The sequence below is a fragment of the Melospiza melodia genome, chromosome 5, assembly GCF_035770615.1.
Source record: "Melospiza melodia melodia isolate bMelMel2 chromosome 5, bMelMel2.pri, whole genome shotgun sequence".
Lineage (NCBI taxonomy): Eukaryota > Metazoa > Chordata > Aves > Passeriformes > Passerellidae > Melospiza > Melospiza melodia.
The window spans coordinates 41,889,931-41,908,602 of record NC_086198.1 but is presented as its reverse complement, the minus strand read 5'-3'; the positions used below and the strand labels follow the sequence as shown (position 1 = coordinate 41,908,602).

Here is an 18,672-nt window from a genome sequence, read left to right as displayed (position 1 = left end):
TCTCCCTGGCAGTGCTGTCAGACTGCTGAACTAAATAAGTTGTGACCTGATTTTGTGATCACTGTTTGCTTGCCTATTGAGATGAGACAGATAAGCTGGATTCTCCAATTTTTTGAATTACAGAGCAACTGTTAGGAAGCTCAAACCTTTCCATTCTGGATTCAGTGTGCATTCACTCTGGTTTATCAGCTCAGTGGTGTTAGGACTGCTCATACTGCTAATACTGCACAGCTCCTACACCACACAGTTATTTGGGGGAATAACCACTCTTTTAACTGCCAGAAAGCCTCATCCTCCCAAGTTTTCTGCGAGTGAAATAAGCAGTGGACAGGGTGAAACCCATGTCCAGCCCATGGTGGGAGGCAGGGTTCCCTCAGCCACTGCTGCCTTGGTGCATCACAGATCCAGCCAGCCAGGAGTAATCCACCACTGGATACACACACATGCAGCCTGAGCATTTCCAAGTTCTCCTCATCTCCTTGCTACTTACTTGTCAGCCTGCCTGGCCCCTTCCACACCTGTGCACGTTGCTGTTTCCTCATTGCAGCTGGACGTGGCTCCTTGCCTCACACCCAGTGCAGGCATCTGACTTTGCACCGCCCTGAAACGCAGGATTAACGCACAGCAGGACTCTGCCCTCTCCTCTCGCTGCATTTAAACACACCTCCCACTCGGCGGCTGCTGCTGGCAAAGTCCACCCCTCCCCTCTGTCACGCTTATCTCTGATCAGCTGCTTTGTACTGCAAAGCCCCCGTCCTGCAGAGGGGGAGGGTGTTTCCCCGCCTCGGCCTTTGCCCAGCACAGGCTGTCAAACCTGGCAGGGGTAAGCCCTCACCACCCCTCACACCCACAGCACCACGGCTGAGAGCGGGCGCACGGCACGGCCCATGTTCAGCTGGATCCACGCCTCAAGGTGGGGACAAGGACCAAAGGTGGAGCAACGCCGGGAGCCCAGCTCAAAGCGCCCAAGAGGCTTTTGTGCAATTAAAAAAGTGTTCCTGGGCAAGGCAGGTGAGCAAGAGAACAGAACACTGCAAACCGAAACCAATGGCCATAGGACCCTTTATATCACAGCACTTTATGAAGCAGACAAACAGAACTTGAAGAATTAAAAAAAAAAAAAAAAAGGAGAGTCCATCACACAAAACATTTTTTCTTACTATGACAAATGTCGTTTTGAATTAAATAGTTTGTATACAACTCCACAGTGAGAAGAAAATCTTGCACACTTCTACCAAGTAATGAAACAATCACAAATACTACTAAATGCTGTTAAAGCTAAAATTTCCCATAATTACATTTACTACAGGTAGCACCAGATGTAGGTTAGTACAGTAGGAGTCCTAGGAAAATCTATGTATTGTATAAGTGGCCTTGCCCCAATCCTAGTTGTTCTAAATGTGCTGCAGCTGTGATGTCCTTAATTGGGCAGCAGCTGTGGCCAATGAACGTAACTGGGATAAAAGGGGGTGGGCTGGCTGGTCAGGGGAGCCTTGGAGGAGCCCTGATGAAGAAGCAGGAGCAACACTGTTGTGAAGAGCTGCTTGTGAGAAAACCACCCAGAAGGTATGGGGCTCTAGAAATATGATAAGAGCAATATAATAACAACAGGTTAGCAGAGTGGGGTTTAGTATAAGAAACCCCCTCCCACCCCTTCCCAATTAATACTACAGCCTGAATTTCCCCAGCAAATGAGAACTGTTAGCTTTTCAGGGAAATACAAATATTGTCTTTGAAAACTCAGTCACACTGGAAAGCTCTAAAAGGAGAGTTCTTAGTTTAGTTAAATTAATACCCCTCATCCCTATCATGAGTCTATTTAAGCACAGAAAGTGTGTTTTACCATTAATTAAAATAAATATACTTTAGGATACCAAGAAAAGCTTGGTACAGAGGCACTATTGTGTTAAATACTTAACTGAGCCCATAGTGCAATACTTGTCTGTAAAGACACAGATGGGTGATCTTGTGGAGGTTGGCTTTCTCCTAGAGCTGTGAATTTGATCTGGTGGAGCAAACTACTTTTTGGATAGTTTAAATAAGCCTAAGGCTCATGGTATTTTAAATCTGGATAGCATTGCAGCAAAGGCACTTAAGCTCCTCGTACTTATCTGGACTTCCCTACAGTACAGGCTGTCATAAAATAAAAAGTAACCCAGAACCTGTTTGTGAGATATATCTTTACACCGCTTTTAAGATTTTTTAGCTCTGATGGTACTGGAGGAAAGCACAAAACTGCTCATGGCAGATGGGTCTGATAAAGATTTTGGCCGCCTTTGTTGCTATGTGATAATGTTTCATAGGCAGCCATGCTCTATGTGCTCAAAAGCCACAAGCTATTTAAAATAAATTGCTTAACAAGTCCTAGTTTCTGTTGTGAAGGAAAGGCCCATCAAAACTATTGGCAAGGTCCTCCCCACAAGCATGTCTGTCCATGTGGACTAGCCTCAGTTTGCATTTGTAATGCTGCCGTGGCAAGGAAGGACCACAATCCTTCAGGATGTGTCCCAGCAGTTTCCCCCTTGCTGAGGGGCCTCTGTAAAGAGAGATCTTGGTTTAAATATTTTCTTTTGGCCTTTCTGAGTCACAGCTTGAGAGTGAAGGAATGTTCTGAAGAATTTGATACCAGAAGAGGTATTTTATAGACTTTCATGAAGCCCAGGATATTTCAATGGAAGTGGGAATCAGAAGAATTTGAATTGGTGTGTGTCACAGACCTGGAGCCCCATGGTAATTCCACAGGGAACAAATAGCTTTGCACAGCCAGGCACAGGGCAGGTGTTACTGCAGGTTGTCCAAAGTCCACATGGGAGGTGCATGGCACTGGTAAAGAGCAGACAATGTGTCAGGGAAATAGGAAGGGCTTGAGTCTCACTTGGAGAGAGGACAAGAGACACTTGCCAGGCCTTAATGGGGAGTGTTGTTGCTACAGGGATGCAGAGCTGTGCTCCTCCATCCACAAACACTGCACCCTCCTTATCTCCCCAGTGCTTCTCACACCGCCTGGTGATGGTATCTAAAGTGACCCTAGAACAAAACAGGCAGCTGATAAGGATGAGGGCAGGGTTTGTCCTCAGAGTCAGGCTGTTTGCAAGCCTGCTAGTGGCCAAGGGAGAAGCAGATGCTGCTGCTCACTTGCAGCCTGCAGGACTGTGCCGAGCTTGGGGACAGCAGCTGTCCCTCCCCTGCACCACTGCTGGCTTCCAGTCCTGCAGCTCTGCTATCCCTGTGAGTTCACCCAAGGGAAAGCCTGCCTGTCACTGTGGATAGTTTCACCTCCCTGCCCGGCCATGCCAGTGCCCCTGGTTCACGCAGGCAGGCTGGGGAACCAAGGTGGGAGCCTGTGCTGTCACCCTGGTTTGACACCCAATGTCACACTGCCTGCTGTGTCTGAGCCAGGCTGGGTCCCTTACCAGCCTCTGTGCTTGTGCCAAGTGGCATCAAGTCACCCTGCAGGCAGGAAGACCTCTGCTGGGCACGTGCTGAATATTACTGAAGAGTGTAAAATGCAAACACTGCAAGGGGATTAACTCTTGCATAAGAAAAAGTGTGTAGAATAGCCCAATGCAATAAGAAATAATCTTGTTCTTTTCCTTCCTTGTGTTCAAATACTTAACCTGAGTTTCCAGCTCTGCTTGAGTCGTATCACCAGTGGCAAGGAATGTAAAGCCTGACTCTTGTCCTAACATACTTTCTGCTGGAGGTTTCTAAGCCACAAGGCTGCTATGGGTTCTCCCCATCTGAGTGCTGGTCACTACAGTCCACAGGCAAGGGCAAGGGATGTACCAGGGCAGGTGTGAGTGTTCTAGAGGGAAAAAGGAGGAATGAAATGCTCTTGCCAAGGCAGGGAGGCTTCCAGGCAAGTGGCTTTAATAAACAGCATCCCCAGGAGGTCACTAAGCCTGGCAGTCTCGCCTGCAGGTTGGAGACGCACAGATGGGCACAGTCAAGGGAAGCTGCACATTTTTCTTTGCATAAGCACTGGAACTGGTTTAGTCATATGCTGAGTGGCATACTCAGGGGGAATGCAGATGCTTGAGCTCAGGAGGTATTTGCATGTGATTTGGATTCTTTCTCTGTTTGCTTTATAAGTACTGAGTAGATGATTTAAGCCAAGATCTTGCAACTCTGCCCTCTCCATGGTTTTTCATTGCTGCCTCACAAGAAGCCCAAGGTTGCTGTTCCTCATAGTGGCTGCCTGTAGATTTCATGATGGGTGACTTTATAGCTGCTGGAGGCAAGCAGCAGTCAGCCATGGATCTGGATGTCCATGCAATCAGGTATGGCATCTGGACAGTCCTGCTCCTGCCTGTGGCTGAAGGGGAGGGCGGGTGCAGTGGTGCTTCCCTCGGATTTTGGTACCTTGCAGACTTGGCAGGCATGCCATGCCCCTTGCCTGTCCCCAGGCACTGTGGGATTCCATGTAGCCCAGCTGCCAGGCTGCTCCTCACACCCTGGGCACACTGTCACTTGTCATGGGAGGGCAGAGTCTCAGTGGAGCCTGCCACCCCTGCTGGCTGCTGCACTGGTGGCTGCATTGGGGCAGCCAGCTGGGTTTGTGCTGTCCCCTGGGCCTGAGGCACGGCTGGGGCTTTGCCATTACTCACATTCTCCCAATCCTTCCTGTCAGGATGACAAATCCCACCTGCCCTTCCTTTTCCTTGCAGGGCTCTGAACCACTGCTTTTTTTCACCACACTGTGCCAGAATCTATAGTAGGAGTCCTAGTAAAATCTATGTATTGTATAAGTGGCCTTGCCCCAATCCTGGTTGTTCTAAATGTGCTGCAGCTGTGATGTCCTTAACTGGGCAGCAGCTGTGGCCAATGAAGGTAACTGGGATAAAAGGGGGTGGGTTGGCCAGTCAGGGAAAGCAGGAAGAAGAAGAAGAAGCAGGAGCAACAGTGCTGTGAAGAGCTGTGTGTGAGAAAACCACCCAGAAGGTATGGGACTCTAGAAATATGATAAGAACAATATAAATACAGCAAGAATCATTTCATTAATCCAGCCAGGATCACCACAGCCTTCAGTGGGGTTAGGAGCAGGGATTCTGATCAGCCCACAGTGCTTGGGAATGACGCTCTTGCTTTCCAGCAGAACCTACTCATCTACCACTTCTAAATGTATTTCCAAACTTGTGTGTGAATATTTCTAACTGGGTCCTTCCCCTTTACTTACCAGATGAGATGCCAGCCTGGGAAATGGCCCCTCATGAATTATGGGAGACAACCAAATGAGCTGCCTGCACTTGACACTTTTTACAGCTGCTGTACCTTATAAAAGCACATCAGTCTTAAACCTGAGTGTCTCTTTGTTGCACCTCAGCAGCCAGAGCTCAGGGCTGTTTTGTGAACTAAGGGAGTCCTCATGACTCATTTTGGGTAAGCCCTAAATCTGGCTGACAAATCACTGGGGGAGAAGGTGGCAGGAAGGGGAAGGAACTTCTCCCCACCTATCATCATTTTGATGGCTCTTCAGTGTCTCATGGCTCAGAATGGACAATGTTAATGTTCCTTCAAAGACTTACATTTTTAACCAGCGTGTTCTTTCCAAGGCATTTTCCAAATACGTGCTGACCATTTTCTCTTGCCTAAAATTGAATTCAAGAAACTTGAGCCAGCCTAAATACAATCCCTTTTCACTGTGGGTGGCTCAAATGAAACCAATTCTGGCACACACATGTTTTTGTGGAAAAGAACTCCAGATGGCTTGAGTTTCTAAGCCATCTTGGCATGCTCTATGTGCTATGTCAGGCTAGAAAAGAGCTCTGCTAAACCAGTCTAACCTAAGGTTGCTGAAATGCTTTTGTGGACACTGGTCCCACCCTGTCCAAAGTCACTGTGAGGGGTTTTCCTCCAACAATTAGAGTCCCAAAACAAGAAACTGCTTCACAGTCTTTCAGTCCAAGGAAAATCTCGGCCTCACAGGTTTTGCAGAATGAGAGTGACATAAGGAAAATCAAGCCTTATAATGCTAAGGAGATAATATAAAAGGACCAACAGAGGTGTCTACTGTGTCCTGGATGTATCTACTATGACAACACAGATGCAGTCCTCCTGTGGACTGGAATGCAGCAAATCCTTCAGAAGAGCATTCCCAGTTACTTGGCAAAACCCTGGGAGCTTTAACTTTACATGTGGCATGATGTGATAAAAGCTGATTTATGAAGAGGGAACAAAACAAAGACTAGAACCCCAGCCTGGTGCAGACACCTCCACTCAAGATGAAAGTGGCTGAGAAGGCTTGCTCCAGTGATGATCCTTTTTTCACTGACACCTTGTTTCACCCACACGGGGTCCAGACCCAGCTAACCAGCTCTACTGCTGGAGTTACTCTGTGGAGGGCAATGCAGCTGCACTCCCTTTTACCTTCCCTCACCATGTGGACCCTTCAAGGCTGTACAGGTTATTCAGCAGGTTAGGGATAGGAAAATCCATAGGTCCCCATCTTCAGCTACCACACAAGTCCCCTTGCAGGGGAGGTGAGGATCATGAGGTGCCAATCAAACCCAGATTGCCTGGGGCTAGACCACAGGAATATCTAAGGCTTGGGAAGTGCTGCTATCCTGCTGTGACATCCTGGTGAGAAGTGTTCCAGGGTCTGCTCCCTGTTGCAGAAGTTTGCAGTGCAGTCAGAGATGTAAAGTAAACAGCTGTGCTGCTAAGGAAAACGAGTACTTAGTGCTGTGTGAGTTGAGAGACCTCGAGGAAAACACCTGAAGGGTCACTAATCCATGGGTTCTGCATGGAGCTCCCACTGTAACAGCTGCCTGACTAAGAGCTATGGTGACCCCCAAGGAGGAGGGAAAGATGGACCTGGATTCTTAATTTCAGAGTAGCAGTGTGAGATGCAAAGCTGTGTTTCGTGTCAGGTACAAACAGGCGATGTGTGTATTTGTGAATGCGAAATGTGTGGACCCTGACAATGGGAGAGCTGTGAATTCTAATAATAACTGAGGAGAATAAAGCATGGAAAAAGGCCTTTAACCTATCTTTGGTTTGCAATTAACCCTAGTTGATTTAGGAGCATTGGAATTAAGGTGTTAAAGATGTTGCTTTTTGCTTGCATTTAATCCATAGAAAGCTCTGCAATGATAACCTTTTGAAGTATAATTTTAGAATATTACTTGTATCCTTGAAACTATAGCTTTGGAATATATATAAAGGAAATATGCTTATCTCACGCCTTATTGAAGCAGAGAAAAACAGCTTGAGAAAGGAAGATGAACATCACCTCAAGGATTTATGGTTTCAACCAAAGGGAAGCTGGACATCACTGTTATGAGATTTATAGTCTCTGCAATTAAAAGGTGGACACACATCTGGGGAGCTGGACCCCACCAGATGGGATTCATCTTTCTTCTTTCGGAAACTGGACCGTCACCACCTGGGGATACTCCTTTGAGATACATCCTGAGAAATTAAAATCACAACAGTGTATGGAACTGTCATGTAATAATTTGGAATAAAAATTGCTGATGAGTAAAAGATTGGAAATAGAAACTGCTGAAAAAAACTGATGAGTACCCCTATAAATACCTGTAACTATCAATTGTCGGTGTGCAGTTGGAGGGAAAACTTCCCCCACTGTACGCAGCGCTGTATTGCTCATACTTTACCATATTAATTAATAAATTGCTGCTTGAATATTGGCCTAGTCAAGCTTCTTATTCATAACAGCAGGGAGATCCAGTGAGGAGTAAATGCAAGCAGCTCCTTTCAGAGGAGGCAGTAAACTCTTGAGGCGAGGCATTTGCCACCCTCAAACTTAAAAGGTGAAGGAGGGAGGTGCTGAAGTGAAGTGAGTCCAACAAAACAAAGGCCCAGTTCTCCAGGGTAGTTAACAATTTGCTCTAGTTAAATCTAATCCACTGAGAGATGAGAGAAACACACAGATTATCAGCTTGGGTCAATGTTAATGAGGGAAATAAAATGAGGAGACATACTTTAAATTCCAGTGACACAATCAGCAAACTCCTTTCATCACTTTGTGACAGTGCGAGAAGTTCTTTATAATTAACTTAATTTATAATTAACCTGGAATAGAGGTACCTCCTTTTGAATGTAGGGAAAGCTGAAATCAGGAAGCCCTCAGGAATAAAAATGCTGTGGTGTGGCCACGCAAGCCCAGCTGGTATCCAGGGCAGACTGGGCCTTCCTGGCACAAACTTCCCTCTGAGGCAGTGCCTGGGGAACCTGAGTGCCAGCAGGCTCTGGAGCGCCTCTCACCCTCCTGCCACACTGCACTGGGGCTCCTCGAGTCACTCTCTTTTCTGAGAGCAGGCTAAAGCCTCCTCCTGGGAGTCTGGCTCCACTCCTCTGTGGTATCCAGCCGAGCCCTAGAGTTTCCCCCAAGGATAGCACAGGGCTGGAAGATACTGTGGCAGTGAGAGCATTGTTTTAGCCAGCTCCGCAGAGGGGCCAGGGAAACTCTGTGCAACTAAACTCTTCAGGGGAGTCATCACTGCCCAAGCCAAAAGACAGAAACTTCTCAGATGAGACAAACTGATGGGCTGTGGTAGCAACAGAGAACCAGACACTTCAACAGCAGGAGCAGAGGATTGCTTAAGTTCAAGTCCCCAGATATTCCAAGGGAGAGAAAACAGCCTGGGAGTGTATATAGAAATGCAATGTGTATGTCTGTTATGCTGTAACAGAATAATATTTACGTTGTAAGAGTAACCAGGGGCTATTGCTGAGAACAGAATCCCATCCAGACAGTATTGACACAAATATTCCCTAAAGCCGGCGTGAGAAAAAGATGCAGCCCTTGCCTGATGCACTGAGAGTGAACTCACAGAGACAAGAACAAATCTTCCCCAAAGAAAATGAAGCTTAAAGCAAACGGTAAGCTTTCTCTCACTCTAGGAAAGGGTGAGGGGTTTCTCTTGTCATTATTTTAGCAGCACAATCCTTGCATTGGTGAGCGTCAGTGATTGAGGGGCAGTGCCTGAAGCAGTGGTGCCCCCCCAGGGCGGTGCATGCACAGAACTCCTGTACTGGCTCCGGGGCTGGATGCCTTCCCCGAAGGAGGAGAAAGCTTCTGCTCACTCTTTCGGCAACAACTGGGGGCTCCCTCTCAGCTGCAGCCCTGAGCCCCTCGGGACGTGTCCCACCAGCAGCCGGCAGCGTGTGTGGGCCCGTGCGCCACAAAGCAGGAGGGGCGGTGGGGAGCCAGCAGGCCCTGGGTCACACCCTGCTCCCTGAGGTAGCCAGCAGCAGGGTGTGCCCTCAGACCTCCCAAACCGGGGCAAAGCCATCGCTAATGACAGCACTGATTAGCCAGGGATACGACTTTGCCAATGGCTAGGGTGTACATTATCTCACATCAGATTAAAAAGGGGAACACTCAGCATGCTGCACCCTTCGCTTCCGAAGCAAATCTGGGACATTTCTAGGGAGTTACAAGGAAATCAGACTGGCCAGGTGTCTGCCTTCAGCCTGTGCAAACCAAGAGGGGAATGAAGAGTTTGGGCTGGAGACCTGGTGCTGGGCAGGACACTGTACCCACAAGCAAGCCTGCGCAGCCAAGCATCGGGAGGCCAGCCTTCATTTTCTCCAGAGCCAAAAATTCCTCCGTGCATCACCTCTGGATGAGCAGGAGACAGATGACTCTTGTCTCCCAGCTTCTGCCAGAGCTGCCAGATGGGTGCAACACTTCTTCCAAAGCAGGCAGAGAGCTGTGATGCTTGAAATGGGGACACTTGCACTGCGTGTGCCCTGCTACTCTCTCTCAGGGCCTGTACTGACTGCAGGCCCTTGTAACAAGCCAGGTGGGGCTCACTCGGGCTCTTCTGCCCAGGGTTTCTTCTCAGAACATCCCCTGCTGGACCAGGGCAATGAGAGGGGCTTGCACAGGGCCCTGCCTCTCCCCTTCTCCCCCAGGCCTTGGAAACACACCCCAATCCTCTGCCTGCCTGCTGTGGGTGCATGGGGCCCGAGTCCCTCCCTGCGGGAGGTGCAAGGTGTGCTTTGCCTCCCATCAGGATCCTCCCTGATGGGTGGGATTGGCCAGTGTGGCCTTGCTTTGCAGCCTGCCCTCTGAAGGGCCACTGTGTCCTCTGTTTTTCTCCCACTTAATCCCAAGAAAGATGCAGGACAGTGAGGCAACTCAGCATTGTAGCCCCAGAACACACACCCTGCTGATATCACAGGGCTCACAACAGGGAGTGCTTTAAAGACAAAGGCTTTGCTGCTAAACCAACCAGGCTGCCAGGGCAGAGCACTCAAGGAAAACAAACAGAGCAGTCTCCAGGTGTTATTAGAAAGGTAATTCACTGTCTGAAGGGTCAGAGGAGGAAACCAGGCCAGAAGAGCAACTCACATGAAATGTGCATTTCGGGAGACAGAGGGCCCAGCACTGAAAGGAGAAGTCTCCAGGGATTTCACAGGGCTGAAAGGAAAACAAATACACAAACCCAACTGACCAAACAGAATTTGCTCAATCCCTCCCCCGTGCCAGCGACCAGGGGAACAGTAACTCAGGTTCAGAGAGCAGGGCCTAAAGCCTGGCTCTAACACGTGATCCTGGCTAACACTGCTGGAGAATGGGGCTAATTTAAGGTGGAATTAGTTGGGATTTCTCCAAACTCTCTGTGGAGGGGGTTTGCTCTCAGTGGCATTTGCTACCTGTGTGAACTCTGCTCCCACAGTTAACTCCTGATTTCTGGATGGCTCTTGTGTGTGCCAGGGAGTTAGCTGGAGGTGAGGGCATGTGCAGGATTTTTACCACAGCACTTTCAGTCAGCATTCTGTCCTCTTTTATGCACCCCATTCACAGGGCTGCAATCCGAGCTTGTGACTTTTTAGTAAAAAGGCAGCTCAGCTTTGCTGAAACGCCACAGGAATGTTCTGAAATGGGTGTGGGGGATATCTGGGGCAGGATGCTGTTCCTGTACCAGCTCTAATGAAGTTCCAGCAGCCACTCTGCAGGGCAGAGTGTTTCCCACCTCCACCCAGCCACAATCTCCTGCTCTGCGTTGTGAGGTGCCTGGTGCAGCCCTCCCAAGAGTGGTCATGGCTCAAGCCAGCAAGCAGCACCCTGTTCTTATAGAGCAGCTCTCGCTGGGGGTTTACAGGCAGCATCGGGAAGCTGCGTGTCATTAGCGTCACTTCAGGCCTCAGGGAAACTGAGGCACAGAGTCCTGAGGACCCTGCTAAAGCACATGGAGAGGTACAATCCGATCCAGGGACACGGCCCCACCAAGCACTGCAGCCGCTGCCCCTGCACAGCCCCTCGGGGCAGTCGTGCTCGGGCAATGGCAGGCGCTGGGCACCCTCGGGGATATCAGCCTCCTCTCCGGTCCTGCCGGCTGCACACAGCCCTGCCCGGCCTCTTCCTCCCCTAACAAAGCATTTCTCTTTTCCCTCCGGAGCCTTCTGCAACTGGAATGGAACCAGCGAGATCGTGCTACTTTTCAAAAGGCGCAGCCTGAATTCTCACATCTACCTAAGAGCCCCACACCACCAACCTTAACCTTTTAGGCGCTGCTGAAATGCTGACACGGGCTGTACCAAGCCCTCGGCTTTCATTTAACTGCAAGCAGCGAGGCTTTGTACCGGTGTCTCCCACCAGGCTGGGCTGGGAGAGCGCATCCACCTGTATCCACAGAGGCAACCCCTTGGCAGTAGGAACACGGGGACTCCCAGCCCTGAGTTTAGACACGGATCGCCGAACAAAAAGCAGCCACCTGGCTCCTAGCACCGGGATCCGGCTCCTGGGATCCTGCACAGCAGCTAGGAGAGCTTACAGCACGGATCACGCAGAAGCAAGCAATCACTAGTTCTTAGTATCACACACAGGCTGCCCGCAAAGAACGGTATCGACAGAGGTCTCCCGCCGCCCCCTGTCAATGTCTGCGAGGCTCGGGGCCCAGCCCAGCAGCTGCGATTATCAATCCCCCTCTGCTCGTCCCCCCCCGAGCATGTGATGGTCCTGCCCGCGGGATCAGCTGCCGGAGCAGGGCGCTGCGTCACTCCGTGCCGGGAGAGGGGCTCGGGCTGCTCTGCCTGCCGGGGCCGGTGTCCGCAGCATGGAGAAAGTGAGTGCCGCCTGCGAGCCGGGCTGCTGTGCCAAGCAGGACTGGGATTTCGCCTGGGCTGCCTGTGGGGTTTGAGGTGGTGCTACAGATGGGCGGAGAGGAGGAAATGTAAAGCTGATGTATGGCTTTGGGAAGAACAGTTAGGGCTGACCAGCCGTACTTCTTCTCTTCTCTAGCATGTTATCTAAGTGGGGAAGCTGAGGAATGTTTTTATTCTCAAGTACTCTAAAGGTTTGGGTCCGTTTGCAACTCTACTGTTTCCCGACTCTTTATACTTTTTTCCCTTAATCTGAGTATTTTTCTTCTGGAAAATGCCTTTTGGGTGCAGGAGTGGGTTAACTCAATGCAACAGGAGAGGAAAGCAGGCTGGCAGTGTACTCTAAGCCGCCCCTGCTCCCGCCGCTTTCCTTTCCTCGAAAGACCCCCCGGGCGCAGCGGCCGCATTCCAGAGGCGGGAGCAGAGTTCGTGCCGCGGGGATAAGGGCGCAGGGACTCGAGGAACCCTGAGCTGGGCAGGCTGTGTGCGGGCAGAGCGGGGAGCAGGCATGAGGGCAAGGGTGCCGTCAGGGGGCTGGGGGGCAGCGCCCAAGCCGGCTGATTCGCACTTTGCCCCCCTACCTGCCCCTGCTCACGGTTAGGTAGCTCAGTACGGGGCTTGTGTGACCAGGCTTTGGTAGCAGAGGGGGCTACCGGGGTGGCTGCTGTGAGAAGCTGCCAGAGCCTCCCCCGTGTCGGCAGAGCTCCAGGACAGACACGGCGCTGGCCAAGGCCGAGCCCATCAGGGACGGCAGGAGTGGCTCTGTGATAACACCCTGCAGCCTGCGGTGAAGGCCGTGGGGGGGCAGCTGCCCCTCTGCAGCCCATGGATGTCAACAGGCAGGCAGAAATGCACTTGCAGCCCAGGGAGCGCGCTGTGCTGCAGCAGGGGCATGGCCGAGGAAGGCTGGGACCCCGTGGAAAGGGACCCACGTCGGAGCAGTGGTGAAGAGCTGTAGCTCACGGGGAGGACTCACTGGAGGGGAGCACTGTGGGAGCGATCCACACCGAGCAAGGGAAAACTCCTCTCCTCGAGCAGGGGCACAAACACCGTCCCCCTTCCCTGCCTCCCTGTGCCACTGATGGGGAAGAGGTAGAGCCCGGCAAGGAGTGGCAGCAAGGCATTTTAAAGCCTGTTTTACTTCTCATTATCCTGCTCTGATTTTCATCGGTAATAAATTAAATTATTTTCCCCAAGTTGACTTTGTTTTGCCTGTGACAGTAAGCAGTGAGTGACCTCTCCCTCCCTGTCTCTGTTTTAACTCATGGGCTTTTTGTTGTATTTTCTCCCCCCGTGCAGTTGTGACAGCGGCTCTAGTGGGTACCTGGCATCCAGCCAGGGCCACCCCACCCCACCTCCTTGTCACCTTATGCTGCTTAGGGGAGCGGGAGACCCCCGTGGCTGCTGGGACAGGCAGAGGCCTGACTCAGCCCTTCCCCTAGCACAAAACTCATCTTTGGGTGTGCCAGAGCTGCTGGCCCAAGCAGGATTGGAAGCCTTGCCTTGGGGTAGACTAACTCCTGTGGTTTGGCCCTGCAGGGACTGGTTGTTACTCAGCTGGATGTTGAGCCTGGTGAGTGCATCAAGGTCAAAGGGAAGATCCAGTCTGATGCCAAAGGGTGAGTGAGGTGGTGAATGGATTGATAGGGGAAGCCAGAGCTCCTGCTGTGTTCAGCCTGCCAGCACTGGCAGCTGGAGCTGCTGCACTGGCACCTTCTGCACTAGCTCTGTTTGCCCAGGTTTGCTGTGAACGTGGGGAAGGACAGCAGCACCCTCATGCTGCATTTCAACCCTCGCTTTGACTGCCACGGGGATGTCAACACCATCGTGTGCAATTCCAAGGAGGATGGCGTGTGGGGGGAGGAGGACAGGAAGGCTGACTTCCCCTTCCAGCATGGTGACAAGATTGAGGTGAGGCCCCAGGGGCTGCACTGGGCCCAGGCACCGAGTGGCCAATGGCACAGCTTTTTATGCTGCCCTGTGCCTGTGTGGGGCAGAAGGAGCAGCATGGAAAGGGGAACGAGCCCCAGGGGAAGAGCCAAGGAAGTGTCTAGAGCTGCACTGCCCAAGTCAAGCCCAGCTGCTCAGTGCCCCACTCTGGGCTGAGCTGTGCCCCTCAGAGCAGCAACAGCACTGAGCTCAGACTGGGTCTGTCTCATCCCACGGCTGCAGAAGCTCCCTCCCTTCTATGCCTCTGCTGGCAGGGAGGGGGCTGAGCTGCTGAGCACGGCCTTGGCAGCAGCAGCACCTCACCTCTCCTGCGCCCAGACGGGAGGCAGTGGGAGTGAGCAAGGCCTGGGAGCTGTGATGTGTCAGCTTCATTCCTTCCTTCCTTCCTCCCTCCCTTCCTTCCTTCTCTCTCATGGCTCTCTACAGATATGCATCTCCTTCGATGAAGCTGAGGCCACGGTGAAGCTGCCCGAGGCAGAGTTCAAGTTCCCAAATCGGCTGGGCATGGAGAAAATTGAATACCTGGCTGTGGAGGGTGACTTCAAAGTCAAAGCCATTAAGTTCAGCTAACAGCTATAGCTTGGTTTGTTTTGTTTTCTGCCCCCTGTGTAGTGAAATAAACCAAAACTTGCAATGGCTGCTTCCTCTGCTCTTCCCTGCTCTAATCTGCTTGCTCCTGTGTGTGCTGCAGGGGGGTGGGCAGGGAGGGGATGTGTATCCAGCCATTTTCCTCCTTACACTGCAGCCTTGCAGCTGGTACTGAGCTAGACACGAGCCTGGCAAAGCCTGACTGAGCGAAGCTGCCTTAGCAGGAGTTGCTCCGTTCACCCTGCTGGCTCCACTGTGTGGTCCCTCTCTGGTTCCTCCAGTGTAGGATGAGTCCCAGCCAGGAACAAGTGAGTGTTGGCTGTTCACAGTGCCATCCCTGACCACGAAGGGATGCTCCCTGCTGGGGATGGGGGACTGACAGGGAACTCGGGGCATGGCTTGTGCTCTTGCCAAGAGCTTTGCTTTCCCAGTAGTGTGCATTGCAGGCTGGCACTGGTGTACCTGAGGAGCAGTGAACAGTAGGCAGGCTGGGAACAAGATGTGGAATGAAAGGTGAAGCCTGGCAGAAAGCTTAGGACTGACTTGAGGGAATCCAGGCTGTCCCTGGTGCTCATGACTTGAGGTGTGGACACTGCCAGAGACAGACGATCAGGCACAGTCAGGGGCTGAGCAACACGTCAAGTATGGGTGACAAACCCTGTGGCAGCCTGTGGGTCAGTGTCTGGAACATTTCCCTGCTACAGGGCTGTATCCAACAGAGTTACCAGGGGCATTTAATCCTCAGTGCACTGAACACAACTAACTGCAGTTAGGCAGACAAAGAAGGAAAAAAGCTTGGTAAAGAGTCTCTTCTGCTTAGAACCTCTGTACTCGTGCAATGCCTTGGAATGTGTTTGCTGCTGCTCTTTCCCCACAGCCTGCTGACCCAAGCCAGGGCTGGAGCTGGGACTGCTGTGGCATTGGAGGACCCATGGAAAGTAAGGAAGTGCTGCACGCTGTGTGGAATGGGGAGCCTGGGCAGGTTGGCTCGGTGGTTGTGTGACTGTGCTGCCAGTGGGGCTCAGTCAGCAACAGCCTGTGCAGGTGAGGCTGCCTTAGCCAAAGGCTGCTCCGTGCTGGAATGTGATCCCTGCTGGCTAATCCAGGCACAGCTGCTCCACCAACAGCTGAACCAGCCGGGGCAGGGCCACGGCCCTCTGTGGAGCATTTGAGCCATCCCAGGCTCTTTGTGGGCAGGCTGACAGGCTGCCTTCATGCCAGCAGCACTGTCCCCCCTGCACTGCAGCAGCTGCTTGGAGCTGGGCACCCCCAGGGGAGAGGGTGCAGATAATGGAGGGATTCATTCCTGCCCTGCATCTGCTGCATCATTTATGGCACAGGAAGCTACGTGTTTAGAGGCTTGGGTGTGTTTGTTAGGGAAGGCTGAAGACTAGTCCTGCTGGTGCTTTGCCCTGTCAGGTAAGGCTGGGGATTTCTGTGTTTTGCAGGGTATTTGGGGTGGGGAGCTGGGGAAGAGAGAGCATTTTTTGCCTTGCTTCTCCCTCTGTCACATAACCTGGCTGAAGGTAAGTCCAATCAGGTGTGTGACACTGAGAAGGTACAACAGCCCTGATGTAGCAGTGGCACAGGAGAGCTTAGAGCTGAGTGTCTCTGTTCCTGGTCAGGTGGGGTCTGTGTGCCTCAGAACTGACAAGAATAAATCTAATCCCTTTTTTTTTTCCTTAAGCTGGCAGCCCTGATTGCCAGCTAGGTTAGCCACAAGTGTTCCTGACTGCGGTGCTCAGGGCACAAACAGCGCCTTCCTGGGGCCACCCCCCTCCTGGACTTCCCACAAGAATTAATTCCCTTTATCCTGCTTTTGAGCACCGGCAGTTACCACTCAGGAGACCACAAAACAGGAGAAAGGGGAGGAAGGAAACATCCCTTTGCCAGCATTTCCTGCTGCTTTGAGTCTTTGCTCCCATGTCCAGGAGCTATAAGTAATCCTGCCTCTTTAAGGGACACCAGTAAATGCAGAGTGCCCTGGCTGGCTCCTGTCCAGGCTTTGTCTCCTGCTAGAACCATCGGGAAAGCCAGAACTCTGTGGCCTGTTGCAGAGGAGAGGGTCACAGTCAATGGGAAAGTGACATTTGTCCCTGCCAAGTGTGCTCTCCTGAAGCACAGGGAACTCATGTCAAGATTTCTGGGAGAACCCTGAGCCCTGCTTGCTCTGGAGAGGAGCAGAAAGCACCACAACATGGCCAAAAGGTGCAGATTTTCTTTCTTTGCTGAGTTTAAATCCTGCACAGTGGGCACTCACCATTTTATTTCCTTACAGCATCATGGCCAGGGAAAATGGGACCTCAAAACCCTCTACAAAACAGCTGTGAGGCTGTCTTATAACATGGACACTGAGTTGGGTGTGAGAATTTTTTTCAGGGGAACAGGCTGCCCGGGGAAGTGGTGGAGTCACCATGCCTGCAGGTACTTAGGAAAGGTGGAGATGTGGCACTTGGGGCAGAGTGGTGGATTTAGTGGTGCTAGGTTCACAGCGGCACTTGACTTTAAGGGTCTTTTCTAATCTAAATGATTTTATCAACACAGATTAAGTGAGAGGTGCTTTCACCTCACACCTTGAAAGATGAGAACAAATAACCAGTTCTAAAAGAATGTGAGTTTGGAAGCAATAGATTGGACAGGAATTAAAATCTCATGCACAGCTTAGAAGAGCAGTGAGGGCTAAGACAGACCAGCAGCTTTGTCTTCTCAGAAAATAACCTCTCCCTGAGCAGTTCACATTAACTTCACTCGACAGAAATAGGCCATCCAAGTGACTGTGGCTGCACGAGCCTGCGTGTGGCACTGATTGTCACAGCCTCAAAAGACAGGCTGAGGACACTGGGCACCCAGGAGCTGGGTGCTAGGAAGGTGAGGGGCAGCCCTCGGTGAGGCACGAGAAGCCAGCAGGGTCACTTCCCGTGGAATTGACAACCAAAATGTCTCCTGACAATTTCTTCTGAACAATAAACATAGGCAGTGGACCAACAACCCGTGTACAAAATGAGGAGGCTAACACTTTGGGATCTCAGCACCTCAGGACTGAGGTGCAGAGAGACCGAGACCACCCTTGGGGGGCTCGGGAGTCCTGGAATGTTGCCAGAAGTGTCTGGTGGCAGGACTTTGATCCTACACAGGAGATGACACCTGTATGAGGACTGGGAGGATTTCACTGGGGTGAATGGTGAAGGGATAAGTTAATTAAGGTGTAGAACACAGGGTTTAGGATTTCTGTACAGGGGGGTCTAAAGAAGTAAGATGGAGGAATTGGGGTGTGTCCTGTCCTTCTTCTTCTTCTTCTTGGCCTCCATCTTCTGTGGTGATGGTGGCACTTTGGGATTGGTCTTTACTAGAAGTGCACCGGTTAATAAGAGTAGAAGGTATTGGGGAAAAATTATAAATATTGTACACGTAACTTCGGGTATAAAGATAAGTGACCGCCCCAGGGGCTGCGGGAGTGTGCCCATGGCTGACTTGCTGTGCAGACCTCTGTCGGGCTGAAAGAAAATCTTTTAGATAAACAATTAATAAACACTGAGACCGAAACAAGATCAGAAGTCTCTCCTCGTCCTTTGAAGCGCGGGCTGCCCAAGGCCACTCTGGGCCTTTCCAGGTCTTTGAAACAGCCGAGAAACCGACATAACACCAGCTGGCTCCTGTTCCTCCTCCCTTGTGCCCTCACCTCCCACTCCCTCAGCCCCAGTTCCAACATGTACAAACCAAAGGGCACTTCAGGACTCACTTCACAAAGTCAGCCCCAAACCTTGTGCTGTGTTACCTCACAACTGTTCTGGGGCAGCACACAGGCAACCATAACCACACCATTCCCCTTTCCCAGCATGCAATGGAGATCTGGGCATGTGCCTGGATGGTGCTGGGGTGGAATATCCTTGGGGTCAGATGGGTACAGACCCTGTACTGTCCTGTCCAGGCTGTGGGCAGGAGCTGAGACCCCCATGGTGTGGGTGCCCTGCAATCCCCACAGGCCAACAAGTTCCCTCCCTTCAGAAACCAAACACCTGACGCTCCTGCTTTCCAACAAACAGCAATTTTTTTTCCCCT

At 51.4% G+C, this 18,672-nt stretch overlaps 1 protein-coding gene across 1 annotated transcript; it reads left to right on the top strand.

Annotated features, from left to right (window-relative positions):
• Positions 1 to 11,901: 11,901 nt before the first annotated feature.
• Positions 11,902 to 14,659, top strand: LOC134418612 (16 kDa beta-galactoside-binding lectin). The gene is made up of 4 exons (XM_063157129.1): positions 11,902 to 12,038; positions 13,615 to 13,694; positions 13,815 to 13,986; positions 14,452 to 14,659. Exons 1-4 carry the CDS (start codon positions 12,030 to 12,032, stop codon positions 14,593 to 14,595), a joined length of 405 nt encoding a protein of 134 aa, XP_063013199.1. The 5' UTR covers positions 11,902 to 12,029; the 3' UTR covers positions 14,596 to 14,659.
• The last annotated feature ends 4,013 nt before the right edge of the window (positions 14,660 to 18,672 follow it).

Bases quoted from the DNA above. Each gene is read 5' to 3' on its own strand.
- LOC134418612 (XM_063157129.1), top strand. The intron at 13,695-13,814 runs GTGAGTGAGGTG...CTGTTTGCCCAG, and splicing joins ATCCAGTCTGATGCCAAAGG to GTTTGCTGTGAACGTGGGGA. The intron at 13,987-14,451 runs GTGAGGCCCCAG...GGCTCTCTACAG, and splicing joins AGCATGGTGACAAGATTGAG to ATATGCATCTCCTTCGATGA.